Consider the following 13,987-nt stretch of genomic DNA (forward strand, 5'->3'; position numbering starts at 1 on the left):
GAGAACTACAGTTCCCAACACCCTTAACAAACTACAGTTCCAGGATTCTTTGGAGGGAAGTCAGCTGCTTTAAATGTATGGTATCAGTATGCACTGCCTCTGTTCAGTCCCCCCCCCCACTTTGTAACATAGCTTTTATTAATGTTCACCTTTAAACTGTTTAACACGGTTGCATCAAAATATATCTTTATTTACATTAGAGCATCTGACATGCAACAATTACATAAAAATAAAAGAACAATAAATTGTCATGAACTGGCAGAACAACAGGGAATATTATTATTATTATTATTATTAATAATAATAATAATAATAATAATAATAATAATAATAATTTATTTATTATTTTTACCCTGCCCATCTGGATCCTGGCGATGGGTGGAGCTGGGACTGGGACACACCGGGGTCAACTGGGGATGGAGAAGGAGAGGTTGGTGTAGGAAATACTCATGGGGTGACAGAGGATGACGAGGGAATGGGGGCCAGCGCACAGGAACCAGAGCAGCAGGACCCATCACCAGAGCCAGAGGGCCCCCGGCCTCCACAAACATGACAGGCTCTGAGGAGTAAGAAGCAGCAGGAGTTGCGCTCCAGGAGGCTGAGACAGGCAAGGCCCCAGAGCCCAGCTCCCTAGCTGGCCAGGTGGGGTTCGCTAGCTCTGGGAGAAGGTGTGTGATTCCTCAGATGGAGTAGGCTTGGAACAGGTGAGCTTCACATGCCTCATCAAGCCCAGATGCTGCAATCAGCATGCAAAGTATAAAAGGGCAACAGAGCCGAGGCGCTGAGTCTGTTCAACTGCCCATGTTGATGGATCCCAGCTTGCATGCTTCAGGATCTCTGCACGACTGTGCTTTGGACTCTGGACACATGGATTGACCCTGGGCTGGGGACTCTACATACTGACCTGCTGCCAGGTAGGCCAGAAGTTCAGGACATAAACACTCTGATAAACATTTCCGAATATATTAACAAAGTTGTGTCGAAGTGCATAGACTGTGAAAAAGATCACCTGTTAGTTCCTGCAGTCTAAGTTACTATTAAAGGCATGGGGGCTGGTCAGGCTGGCTTTTCCTCCTAGATGCATTGGTATGGTGAGATGTCCCTATTTTCATCAGAGAAAAGTTGGAGGGGATGGAGTCTTCAACAGCAAAATGTTGGAGGGTATGGAATAGGATGTCCCTATTTTCTTTGGAGAAATGGTGGAGGCTGTGCAACCCTCATGTTCATCACTAGTTCGCATTGTTTGCACAGCATCATAAAGCAAATTCTGGGTGACAATCGCAGGCCGCATTTAGCTAGAGCAGAACCTGTGGCCCTCCGTATGTTGGGAGCTATAATTTCCGGCATCTTTGACCACTGGCCGTGCTGGTTTGGGGCCGATGGGAGTTGGACTTCAACCGTATTCAGAGGGTGGCAGGTTCCTCATTCCTTTTTGCTTTCCCAAGGCATCTTCCTCCAAATCCAATTAAAGGGATTATGCGACAGCCACAGCTGCTTCAACAGAAGGATATCGGAGCTCCTAGTTCCTCTTGCTTTGCCCTTATGCTAGTGAAAATCTAAGAATATTCTTAGCTAGGGGAAAGGCAAGAAGAACCACTGAGCTTCAGTGCCCTTTGTTGAAGTAGTGGTGTTCACCAGAGAGTTTAAGTACTACAGTGATAGACCTATTAGATGCAGAAGTCAGCACTTTGGGAATTATTAGAAGAAGCTGTCTGGTGCATCTTGCCAAGTATTATCTCTTCCGAGTTCTGACTGGCAGTGGCTCTCCGGAGCCTCGGGCCAGACGCCTTTCCCATCTATTGGTCCCTTTTAACTGGAGATGATACCTGGGACTCTGCACCCGAATCATTGTGCTCGGCTGCCACTGAGTCCTGGGCTCCTCCCATGGCTTCCATACATTTATGAAACAGGGAAGTTTTTCGTTCTCATTACTGTGAGAGTCATGTATGTCTGGTGAAATATCAGAAGCTTGCAGAAGAATGAGTGAGTCTTCTAATGATCCATGGGTAAAACTTCTTTAGAGAGTTTTCTGTCTCTCTCTCTGACTAGCAAAATGACTTACCTATACATGAACAAATGCATACCTGTGTATGCCTCATTCATATCATAGACTCATAGAATTGTAGAGTTGGAAGGGAACCTAAGGGCCATCTAGTCCAACCCCCTGGAATGCCGGAATCGCAGCTAAAGAATCATTGACAGATGGCCATCCAACCTCTGTTTAAAAACCTCCAACAATCATATGGTCTTATCTACCTTGTCTTTGAATTCATATTATTATTATTATTATTTATTTCTAAACTCCGGTCTCTCAGGACAGACACAAAAGGACAAGGGGGGGAAGCAAACGCAGGCACCAATTATTTAAGAGAGCAGTTTGTATAATGAACCAGCTGGAATGGAAATTTTGGGTTTTCCGAGTGTACATTGCCTTTTTTTGTCTTCTGAAACACTTGGCCAGAGAAAAGTAAGTCTCCAAGCTAGACTTCTTTACAAAGGGGATCATGGGAAACTTTCACCATCTCTCCTCCCCTCCCCACATCTTTGGATGCTTTTATTTCTTTCGCCCTCTCTCATTCTACACAAGAATTAAATAGGAGCTTCTTGCTTTCTTTTCCTTGTCCTTGAATGGATTCAATTAAGCTTGTGAGACCCCCCCTCCCTCCTGGGCCATCCTCCGTCCCCCCCTTACTCTTGTGGCGTCATCTGCATCGATTGCTTTCGCAGACCTGCTTCTGCCCTATAATGCTTTCCTCTGTCACTTGCTAAAATGGGCTTTGTTTCTAGAAAGACAAATGGGAAGAAGGTGATGACAGTCCTAGTGATGGTAAAGCAGGGAGGTCAATAGCGCCCCCACTCCACCCCCTGTTATTTCTACCGCCAGGAAAAGCTGAGACTGAAGCGCAGTGTCACAGAGGCTTCCAAAGGATGGAGAGGGATGAAGAGCTGCATGCTGATGGGGCCAGGCAGACACAGGGGCCATTGTGTGGCCTGGAAACTCCTGCATGCAAAAAAGGAGGCAATGGCCTCAGAGTTGGCAGCTCAGAACTTCCCACTAGAAACACTAAATTCTCCAAAACTTTACATGGAGTGTTTCTAGTGGGAAGTTCTGAGCTGCCAACTCAATTGGCAGACACCAGGAACTCTAGAGCCAGCATGTTAGAGACCGGGGATAGGGAACGTTTTCCAGCCAGAGGCTGGGCAATCTTCTGGGGCCCCACTAGGGTGTGGGACCAGAGGCAAAAGCAGGTGGAGCAACAAATGCAATTTTTGCCTCTGGACAGTTAGGCTAGCTTCTGCTAGGGTTGCCATGTTTCAGAAAATGAAAATCCAGGGCTACCCACCTGTCAATCACATGGTGTTATTGTGACATGACAGGTGGGCAAAATAATTCTGCCCATATCCTCTCTGGGGCTTTCCAGTGCCTATAGGTCCAGTATGAAGACATGCTGGTTTATGGATTCTTTCCCCTTAAAGGGGTGTGGGTGGAGAAGGCTGTTTCTAATGGGGCTTTCCTATATTTCTCCTTTAAGCAGGTGGGTGGCAGCGGCGGCGGTTCTATCTTAAATCCTGCCAATGCAGGATCGAGCCCTGTTCTCTTATCCATCACCAGTGATATCAGTTGATGGGCAGCTGAATGTGGTTTGGGGAAAATGAGTGTGATTAAGCCAAGATTGGCCAAGGGCATGAGGTTCCACAGCCCTGACTTTCTCCATACCACCTATAATCCTATATGCTTCTATCCTGCTGTCCCCTATTTACCTGTTTCCCAAGATAAAAAGCCCCAATCTGCAACCTTTCCCCACAGTTGTGCCATTGATCAATTGCATTTCCTATTCTGGACCTTTTCCAACACTACAATATCCTTTTTGAGGCGAGGCAACCACAGTACTCCCCATGGGAGGGATGGGGGACCTCAAACTGGGGGCTGAATGCAACCCTCCAAGCCTCTCTATCTGGCCCTTGGGGCTCTTTCCCAGCCACACCCCTCCTCAGTCCTCTCACTGGTCCTGCTTTGCACCCTCCTAGAATGTAGTTCTGCCTGGCTACAATGCACCCTTAATCATGCTGCTTGCTTGCTTGTCTGCACAGAGGCTAGAGAAGAACGTGAGAGTAAATAAAGGTTTGTTGACCCACCTATTTTCCAGATAGGGAGACTTGGGAGGGGCATAAAAGGTAAAGGGACCTCTGACCATTAGGTCCAGTCGCGGACAACTCCGGGGTTGTGGCGCTCATCTTGCTTTATTGGCCGAGGGAGCTGGCATACAGCTTCCGGGTCATGTGGCCAGCATGACTAAGCCGCTTCTGGCGAACCAGAGCAGCGCACGGAAATGGCATTTACCTTCCTGCCAGAGTGGTACCTATTTATCTACTTGCACTTTGACATGCTTTCGAACTGCTAAGTTGGCAGGAGCAGGGACTGAGCAACGGGAGCTCACCCCGTCACGGGGATTCGAACCACCGACCTTCTGATCAGCAAGTCCTAGGCTCTGTGGTTTAACCCACAGTGCCACATATGTATCCCCAATGCCTGGGGTTCCCCACCTCTGATTTAAGGAACTTCCACCCGAAGGTTCCCCAACCAGAAAATCCAAATGATAAAAAGACTTGATTTATTTTACAAACTGCAATGAAGAAGCTGAATAGATGGTTAAGTGGGCATTTAGGGGTACTGTAATATTGAATAGCTTATGCAGCTCTGAAGATGTGACTCACCCTTGACTAGGAGCACTGTTCCATTTCTTGTTGCTGACTGCTTTCCTGTATGATTTTCACCCGAGTCTTAATGATGCTGCTGCAAGTGTAGAAGTACTATCCGTGCAGCATCGTTTACACTGCTGCAGTGTCAAGTGTCAAAGGACTCTGTGTTGAGCTGGAATGTTCCAGATATGAACGACTGCCTTAAAAAGCCATGGAATTCTGCCCCAACATGATCTGAGCTCAGCATTAATGATGAAATGCCATTTCGGGCAAGCAGTCAGGCTCTTGGTAACGTCTAAGCCTTTGACACTTAAAAGAACGAAATCAGAGTCTGTTTGGGGGCTCTGATAAAACCCTCAAGCCTCACCCACTGACTCCTTCCATAGTTTTCTAAAAGAGTAGCTAAGGGGAGAACCCATAAAAGATAAGGGAAGGGTGGAAAGATGAGAATGCATACTATTATGAATCAGGACAGGAGTAATATTTTCTCCAAGGAGATGGATGTATAACTCATCCCCAAGGAAGTAACATACTGGCTGGGTCTTCTTCCTGATCAGTAGGAGAATCAGAATCAGGGAAGTAGGAAACCATTGTGGGAAGTCTGAGGAGCTCACCAAGCCAGATGTGGTGCGTGAGCAGTATTTGCATGTTCCTTTTGGAAACATCTCAGCCAGCCAGGAGTCAGGTGGTGAAAAGGGTAGCACAAAACCCATGGTCTTGGTACTATGGACAGCTCCCTAGTGGTGAAGGCCAAATTGTGCATGAAAGGAAAACCACATGCAATCTGATGAAACCTGGCAGAGTCCAGTAGATGGGGTGGGGTGCTGGATGGAACAGAACAGGACACAACAACAAGTGGCTGGGTTTCTCAAGGGCTGTTAGATGAGCTTGGCGGGGGGATGTTAAGAGATGAGCGTTTAAAACCCCAAGTGAAGTATCTCCCTTGGATAATAATGATTGTTTATTTTTAGGAACAAAGGAAGCTGCCTTACACTGAGTCAGATCCTTATTCCATTTAACTCTGTACTGTCTAGACCATGGGTAGGCAAACTAAGGCCCGGGGGCCGAATCCGGCCCAATCGCCTTCTAAATCCAGCCTGCGGTTGGTCCAGGAATCAGCATGTTTTTACATGAGTAGAATGTGTGCTTTTATTTAAAATGCATCTCTGGGTTATTTGTGGGGCATAGGAATTCATTCATTCCCCCCCCCCCAATATAATCTGGCCCCCCACAAGGTCTGAGGGACAGTGGACCGGCCCTCTGCTGAAAAAGTTTGCTGACCCCTGGTCTAGACTGACTGGCAGCAGCTCTCCAGAGTTTCAGACTGGGAGCTCTCCCAGCCTTGAACCCAAGACTATGAGCTCTGGGATCTGCATGTAAATTAGATGCTCTACCAATGAGCCACAGCCTCTTCCCTTTTTATAACTTTTCCCTTTTACTTAACTGATCAATAGTGCTTTGCATTGCCAGAAAAGTGGGAAGGAAGCCCTATAAAAATAACCTGTAGTGCTGTGATGCTTGACAAAAGACACCAAATGTATACACTGCAAAAAACCGACAACGATAGCAACAACGGAGTTGTTTTATAAATGTATATGTAGGAGGATTATCATCTTTATTCAGGTTTGTTTTACAAAGCAGGAGAACAAAGAATTTAAAAAATGACTAACAGTTAAAAGCTTTTGGATTGCAGGTCAGAGGGGGAGGATTAATTTTTATAAACATACTTGGCATGGTGCTTTCATGATTTTATGAACCATAATAGCTATATGCTGCTTCCAAATCCATAGGCACCATCTATACCCCAAGCACAATCCTGTCATTACTAACTCAATGACAAAGCCTGACCTGGAACTTTCTAAATGACCAAGTCTGGTCCTCTTACCTCTCAGCAGCTTTTGATACCATTGACTATGGGATCCTTCTGGAGCGACTGTCTGAACTAGGGGTGGGTAGCACCACTTTGCAGTGGTTCCAGTCCTACTTGGATGGTTGTTCCCAGAGGGTGTTGCTTGGGGAATGCTTTTCAGCCCTGTGGAACCTTCAATGTGGGGTTCTGCGGGGCTCAATCCTATCCCCCACATTGTTTAACATCTACATGAAACTGCTGGGGGTGTTACCTGAAGGTTTGGAGTACGTTCTCAGCCGTATGCTGATGACACTCAGCTCTATTTCTTCTTTACATCCTCAGGTGAGGCAGTGGAAGTGCTGGACCAGTGTCCTGCCTCAATAATGGGCTGGATGAGAGTCAGCAAACTGAAGCTCAATCCAGATCAGACTGAGGCACTGCTAGTGGGTGGTTCCCTAGACCAGATGGGTGGGAGATCGCCAGCTCTTGATGGGCTTACACTTCCTCTGAAGAAGCAGGTTTGTAGCTTGGGGGTACTCCTGGATCTTTTGCTGTCACTCGAGACTCAGGTGGCCTCAGTGGCCCAGAGTGCCTTCCATCAGCTTCGGCTGGTGGCCCAGCTACGCCCCTACCTGGACTGGTAAAGCTTAACTACTGTTGCCAATGCTCTGGTAACCTCAGGGTTAGATTACTGCAATGTGTTATATGTAGGGCTGCATCTGAAGATGGTTCGGAAACTTCAGCTGGTGCAGAATTCAGCAGCCAGGTTGCTCACCGGAGCAAGTTGGTTTGAACATATTACACCGATCCTGGCCCAACTGCACTGGCTACCAATTAGTTTCTGGGCCCAATCCAAAGTGCTGGTTTTGATCTATAAAGGCTTAAATGGCTCAGGACCGCAATACCTCAAGGACTGCCTCTTTTCATATGAACCTACCTGGACCCTGAGATCATCTTCTGAAGCCCTCATTCGTGCGCCTCCTCCTTGAGAGGCAACATGAGAATGGGCCTTCTCTGCAGTGGCTCCCCATCTGTGGAATGCTCTTTCCAGGGAAGTTTGCCTGGTGCCTTCATTATACAGCTTGAGGCTCCAGGCAAAAATGTTCCTTTTAAACCAGACCTTTGGTTGATTTGATTGACATCCTATGCCCTTTTAAAATGTGGATTGGGGGGGTTATTGGGTTGTTGTTGTTGTTGTTGTTGTCTGATTATGTATCTGGTTTATTCTGTGAACTGCCCTGAGACCCTCCTGGCCTCTCTAACTGGCCCTCAGAATTCTCCCCAGGCCACACCACCTCTCTCTAGGCAGGTGTGCCAACTTGAATAAAATATTGGGGGGAGGGTTCCTCAGGTAAGCCCCACCCTGCTTAATTGGTCACATGATGCAGTGAAATACACACCATTTGAATGACAATGCCCATCAACTGGGGAGGGCAACCACCTCAAATATTTTATTGGGGGGCAAAGCCCTCTTGGCTCCTATGTCTCCAGGTCACTGGCTCTGCTTTCCAGCCAAAGTGTTTTTTGCCTGGTCAAAATGTGTCCTTGAACTCTGACAATGCCCTTTGCTTGTCTAAATGGAGGACAGAACATGAGAAGGGTGTGTGCGCGCGTGCGCATAGAAACCTGCCTACTGTACAAAGGTAAAAACTACATTTCTTGCTCCAACCACTGGTGCCTCTGGCCCCACCTACTACTGGCATGTGGCCCTCAGAAGGTTGCCTAGTGGAGAATGTGGCCCTTGGGCTGATAAAGTTTCCTCACCTCTGAAATAAAGCAGTAAAGAGGCCAGAGTAACTTACAAAGGTGAAATACAGCTGAAAAACTGTAAGTTAAGAACACTTAAAAATCAATAAACCCCAGATACAAAGCAAGTGTATGGTGAAATAGTGCGGGGGTGGGGTGGGGGGAGGGAATCTGAGCAGACTGGAATAAAATCCTAGAAGCCAGTTAGCATCAGCCTCTTCCCTGGGACTCTCTCAAACCCAGCGTTTGCCCGCAATTCCTCCGAAACAGTTAACAGGCTCAGAGTTCCCGCCCACAGGTATGATATCACTGCTCCCATCTGCCAATCGCCTCTTGATGTTGCGGCAAAAGAGTCCTCCAAGCCACAGCTCAGAGCAGAAAGCAAACAGCGGCAACAGCAGCCAGAGCCCAAGGAAAGAGACCGAGGAAGACAAGGAAGAACGCAGGACTTTGCTTTTCTCACTTCTCTTCTCCCTTGCAGAGAAAGCTGTGCTGGGGGCAGGAGGCAGCAGCCCATGCTGTAACTGCAAACTCTCCAGGCTCGCGTGGGCACCTGCCCCTGTGCATCTTGCCAGGATGATGGGCTGCAAGTCCAACTCGCTCACTTGCTTGCAAGGAGGGAAGCCGGGTCTGCCTGCAGTGGCTGCCACCACCGACTCCACGGCCACACTCAACAAGTTGGCGCTGGCCACAGGGGGCACGGAAAAATCCTGGTACCGCTGCGTCTTCCCCTTTGGCATCGTCTCCCTGGTCATTGGCATTGCTGCCACGTGCATCACCTTCACCATCAATGGGCGGCAGATGGACATTGCCAAGGTGGTCTCGGTGGCCACCCTGATCTTCGGGGTGGGCCTGCTGGTGGGCGCCTTGGTCTGTTGGCGGGCCAAGAGGCAGCGGCAGCGCAAGAAACAGCAAGAGGAGCCTGCTTCCGTCGAACAGGGGGCTTTGTGATGCAGGCACCAGACCCAAACCCCGGCAGGTAGACCCATGGCTGGCAAGAACCCCACCTTTTTCTTGTACTCCATGGCAGAATGAGGGGAGCCAGGAAGGGGGCTTTGGCAGCGCCTTCCAATGTTTTGGGGAGAGAGAAAAAGGACAGTGGAACCTGGCAGTGTGGGGGCAACATTTGTCCTGTTTTTACTGAATGTGTTGAACGATGTTTTGGACAGTGAAAGGGAATTGGCCCGATCCAGGAAGGATGGTGAAAAGCAGGAGCAAGTGGCAGGGCTGGCTGGCTGTTCCCCTACAAAAGTCGCCCTGAACTTGGGTTTGCGAGCTTCTTTGCCACACAGAACTGTTTGTTTACAAAGAGCCCCGGGAAAAAACCTCCTTTTTAAAAAACACACCAGCAGAATGAGAGCAGGGAAGGCGTTTCCTCCCACAAGGATGCTTTCTGCTCATCTCCCAACACAGCTATGCATATTGTTGACTGATCACAGAAAGAGATACCTATTTTTTTTAAAATGAGGATCGTGGAGCAGCATTGCCTAGTGAAACATGAGTGAAGTCAAAAGTTCACAAGTTTCTGCAGGACAAAAACAGTGTGATTCTGCCGGCTGAGAAGGATGATGGAGCCTGGAGGTTCCAGTTGGTGGCAGCTCTAGAATGATACTCCTTTTCCAGGATGGAAAGCCCAGGTCAAAGGTTACTGTCAGGATGATTTTGGAATAAACAAATACCGTCACTTCTTGCAAGTAAAAGTGAAGAAATACCGTTTGATGGAGAAGGTGCACAGCGGAAGCAGAAGAGCCCAAGACAAGTTTAAAGATCTCACGAGACATGGGGCAGTTGAAACTGCAGCTGAAGCTGACAAAGCGGTACAGCTTTCCTGTGGGGATGGCGGGGCAACTGTTCATTGGGAAGTAAAGCCCAGATTGCGAAAGAAGAGGCTGGCCTAATCTGCCCTTCAGCGCAAAGTGCTGCAAACTAAGGAAGTTTCTAGTGCTGGTGGAGCTTTGCCCACCTGACTATAAATTCAGCCATGTGCCACCAACCCATGCAGTCCGCATTGTGCCTCTGGTTGGTTGCACATTGGCAATATACTGACGCAGGAGTGCGCTGTGAGGTTGTCCACCACAGACAGTTGTTCCACTAGTTTTCCAAAGCAATGTATCAGGTATTCTTGATAGAATTAATGTAACCTGTAGCTTGACAGTTGCTGCATCAGAGTTGTGGTTTCAGAGGATGCAAACACAGGTCGTTGACAGGGCCCCAGTTAGGACAGGATAGCAGCTGAGCTTGTAAGAGGCATGAGAGAGAGAGAGTAAATATATCATGCATTAGATGCCTACATTAAAGGGTGGGGGGACAAATGTCAATGTCCTGGTTCGATCTTTCAGTGTTTCTCCTTGGGAAGTAATAGGATCAGAACAAGGAATGTGTGTATTCCTGACTTCTCTAAGCTTTCCCCCTTAACCTGACTTCTTTGGCCTGGTTTTTTCTCCCAGCAGGGTGGCCTGCAAACCACAGCTGTGTACCAGCAATTCAAAGGAAGTCTCCTTTCTCCTCCTTGTTGTTAATTCTCAGCTGAGCTATAGTAATACCAAGGCTGGCTGATAGCTATGGCTGGAGGAGTGGAGGGTGGGTGGGTAGGGAACAGCTGCTCTCTTGGCTCCTCAGCACCTGGAGCTCATCCACATCCACACATGCAGCTGGAAAGAAGTGAAACCAGACTCTCTGTAAGCCTAGGAGCTGGAAAAAGGCAGCGGCCAGGACTGGCGTGGGGGTGGACGAGGCTGGGAACGAAGGGTGTGCACACATACATCACGTTTCCTGGCTAACTCCTTCACAGTATGCTGTTGGATTAACCTCCCCCCCCCCTTGGTGTGCGTGTGTGTGCTGCTGTTATGTCTGGCCCAAGTGTAACATATGTGGAAGTGCAAACTTGACTGAGCAGGAAGGGAGACAGACAAGAGGCAGCAGTGCTTTGGGGCCATATCCAGATGGTAATCTCCTCTACTCCTTGTTGGAGTTCTAGAACAGGGATGACCCACATCTATTCACTTGGGGGGGGGGCTGCTCAGTCCTCCATACTTTGCTCTGGGAGAGGGCATAAGGAAGTTTGTTGCAAACATCTGAATAGCTGATAGATAACTCAGCAGTAGGGCATTTGCTTTGCATGCAAAAGGTCCCAGTTTTGCCCCTGGGTATCTCCAGGCAGGGCTGGGAAAGACTCCCTGCCTGAAACCCTGGAGAGCCTCTGCCAGTCAGTGTAGGCAATATTGAGCTAAATGGCCCAATGCCCTGACTCGGTTTAATGCAACTTCCTCTGTAGACATGCTTCATAATAAAGGTATCATTGTTATCTTTTTATTCTGCCTTTCTCAAATGACAGCTGCATAATTTCTGTCTTTTATCCTAAGGCAGGCTAGGTTGAGAGATGGTGTCTGGCCCAAAGCCATCCAGTCCGTTGCCAGAAATTTGAACTCGGATCTCCCTAGAATAAGTCTGACACTAGCTGCCATTGCACCACACATTCTGCATCTTGCATATCACATACATCCTTTTTTTGTCCTTGTGTATGTAATTTCTGTGTATTGGCATAGCTTTTGTTTCTTACAGCTTGCAAACATTCTTCTTTTCTCCATGAATGCAACCGTGAGCAACCTTTCCCTGCCCCTCTCGATTAGATCTTGGTGGGGCTTCCGGGGGCCAAATAAAATTGCCTCAGGGTTGGCTGGGCTGAATCTGCGCAAAGGATCTAGTTGCCTCCTACCACCCCATTCAAGGATAAGGTCTCATACCCGAGAAGAGGCAGGCACCTTTTTGGGTAAGAAACCAGATGTGCTGACCGTACATGTGGTGCCGAGCCACACGGAGGCTCATTCTAGCCATGGCAAGTGGACTGGTGCAGGTGGAAGCATTTTGACATAGGAAGTGCTGGAAGATTATGCCAGATCCTACTCAGTGAAAGAAGTGAGGGATAACTGTTGCTTCCTTGGAATATGGTAGAGCACATGGCTGTACATGAAGTCCCAAGTTCATTCAAAATAAAAATCAGAGTTATTTCCGGACTAGTTTGCTGAGCATACATCCTGATTTGCTTGCACAAAGGAAGTGGGAAGGTTTGATGATGTTGGGAATTTATTTAGCGGTTTCTGGAGTGTTTCCCCGTCACTTTCCTTATTGCAGAGAGAGAGAGAGAGAGAGAGAGAGAGAGAGAGAGAGAGAGAGAGAGAGAACAAATCCAATATGCGGGAAGGGGTGGGAACGTGTTGGACCACCCTGCCCCAGAAGTACGCCAGGTGAGCAGGGGAAAGGAAAGGCACCACCTGGGCAGCTCTTGCTATTCAGTGGCGTAGCGTGGGTTGTCAGCACCCGGGGCAAGGCAAGTAATTTGACCCCCTAACCCGTGGATTTGTGCCCCCTAACCCATGGATTTGCGCCCCCAACCCTAACCCTCAGATGTTGCGCCCAGTGCGGCCGGCCCCCCCTGCACCCCCCACGCTACGCCACTGTTGCTACTCAAGACTAGAGAATGCTATGCTAAATGGACAAATCGCCTGACTTCATTTAAGGCAGCTTCCTCTGCAGCATAACTCTCACTTTTAATATATGTGATCCATGTGTTTCAGAGAGACAGACCTCTCAAGCATTTCCATAACTTTAAATGAAAACCATGCCTGTAACAAAGCCAGGATTTACAACTCCCCTCCCTTCTCCAGGAAGGATCTTTTGTCAGTTTCTAATGCTTTGTTCTGTAACTCAAGAACTCAGAGCTGCTTTCTTTGCTTTTTGTTACTCTCTGTTTCCATTGAGGGGTTGAGGGGGGGGGGTTTAAGAGAGAAGAAAATAGACCTTTGCTCACCCAGGAAGATCCTTTGTTTGCCTGCATAATAGAGCAATAACCTGCCACGGTTAACCCCTTGCTGTTCCACTGTTGCAAAAGACAGGCGGACTTTCTATAATTAGGCTGCCAATAGCAGGTCTGTTTTCTCTATTTCTGGGCACCGGGTAATCAAATATGACACCCCCCCCCTCCAGCAGCTGAGCGCAATGCATGGCATTTCCTGGGCTGGAGAGATCTGTATACAGTTTTGTTGACATCCCTGCATGATCTTCAAGTCCACAAGCCAACAAACAAACTTCAAAAGACTTGGGGGTGCATACAGATATGCCCAGCTTTGGGATCTCATGCATTTATTTCTGCTGTGGGGTGAGCTCTGCTATCTTCCACTGCTGATGTATGTACATGTACTTGGCTCTGAATTTGGGCAGTAGCTTAATGGCAAAACACCTGCTTTGGATGTCGATTCCAGGTTCAATCTTCGGGATCTCCAGATAGGACTGGGAAAGATTCCTTGCCTGAAACCCTGGGGAGCTGCTGCCAGTCAGTGTAGACAGTACTGAGTTACCTGGACCAAAAGTCTGACTTAGTATAAGCAAGGATCCTAAGCTCTTGCAGCAAAAGCCCCTTCTAGAAGTTACCTTGTTTATTTGGATTGGTTTGGTTCCCTGCTGCAACACATAAGCAGTTGGAAATGTATCATCTGTACGAGCATTTATAACTTCAGTGAAGGACACATAAAAAAATATGCCAGGCACTGTGGAGTTCAGCTAGGAATTCTGTTGGTCAGATGCCGGTTCCCTGTGCCACTGCAGCTGTTGCCTTGAGGGCGAAACTGCAGGTGATTAAAGTTGGGCTTCATCATTCTGGATGATTTATGAACATAGAAAGCTGTCTTCTGCTAA

General features: G+C 48.0%; 1 protein-coding gene across 1 annotated transcript; it reads left to right on the forward strand.

Annotated features, from left to right (window-relative positions):
• The first annotated feature begins 8,641 nt into the window (after positions 1–8,641).
• LOC309356630 (transmembrane protein 100-like) lies at positions 8,642–10,871 on the forward strand. Its single transcript, XM_081888177.1, has one exon. It carries the CDS (start codon positions 8,873–8,875, stop codon positions 9,245–9,247), a length of 375 nt encoding a protein of 124 aa, XP_081744303.1. The 5' UTR covers positions 8,642–8,872; the 3' UTR covers positions 9,248–10,871.
• Positions 10,872–13,987: the final 3,116 nt, after the last annotated feature.

The sequence above is a fragment of the Podarcis melisellensis genome (assembly GCF_964234715.1).
Source record: "Podarcis melisellensis genome assembly, chromosome: 14".
Taxonomy (NCBI): domain Eukaryota; kingdom Metazoa; phylum Chordata; class Lepidosauria; order Squamata; family Lacertidae; genus Podarcis; species Podarcis melisellensis.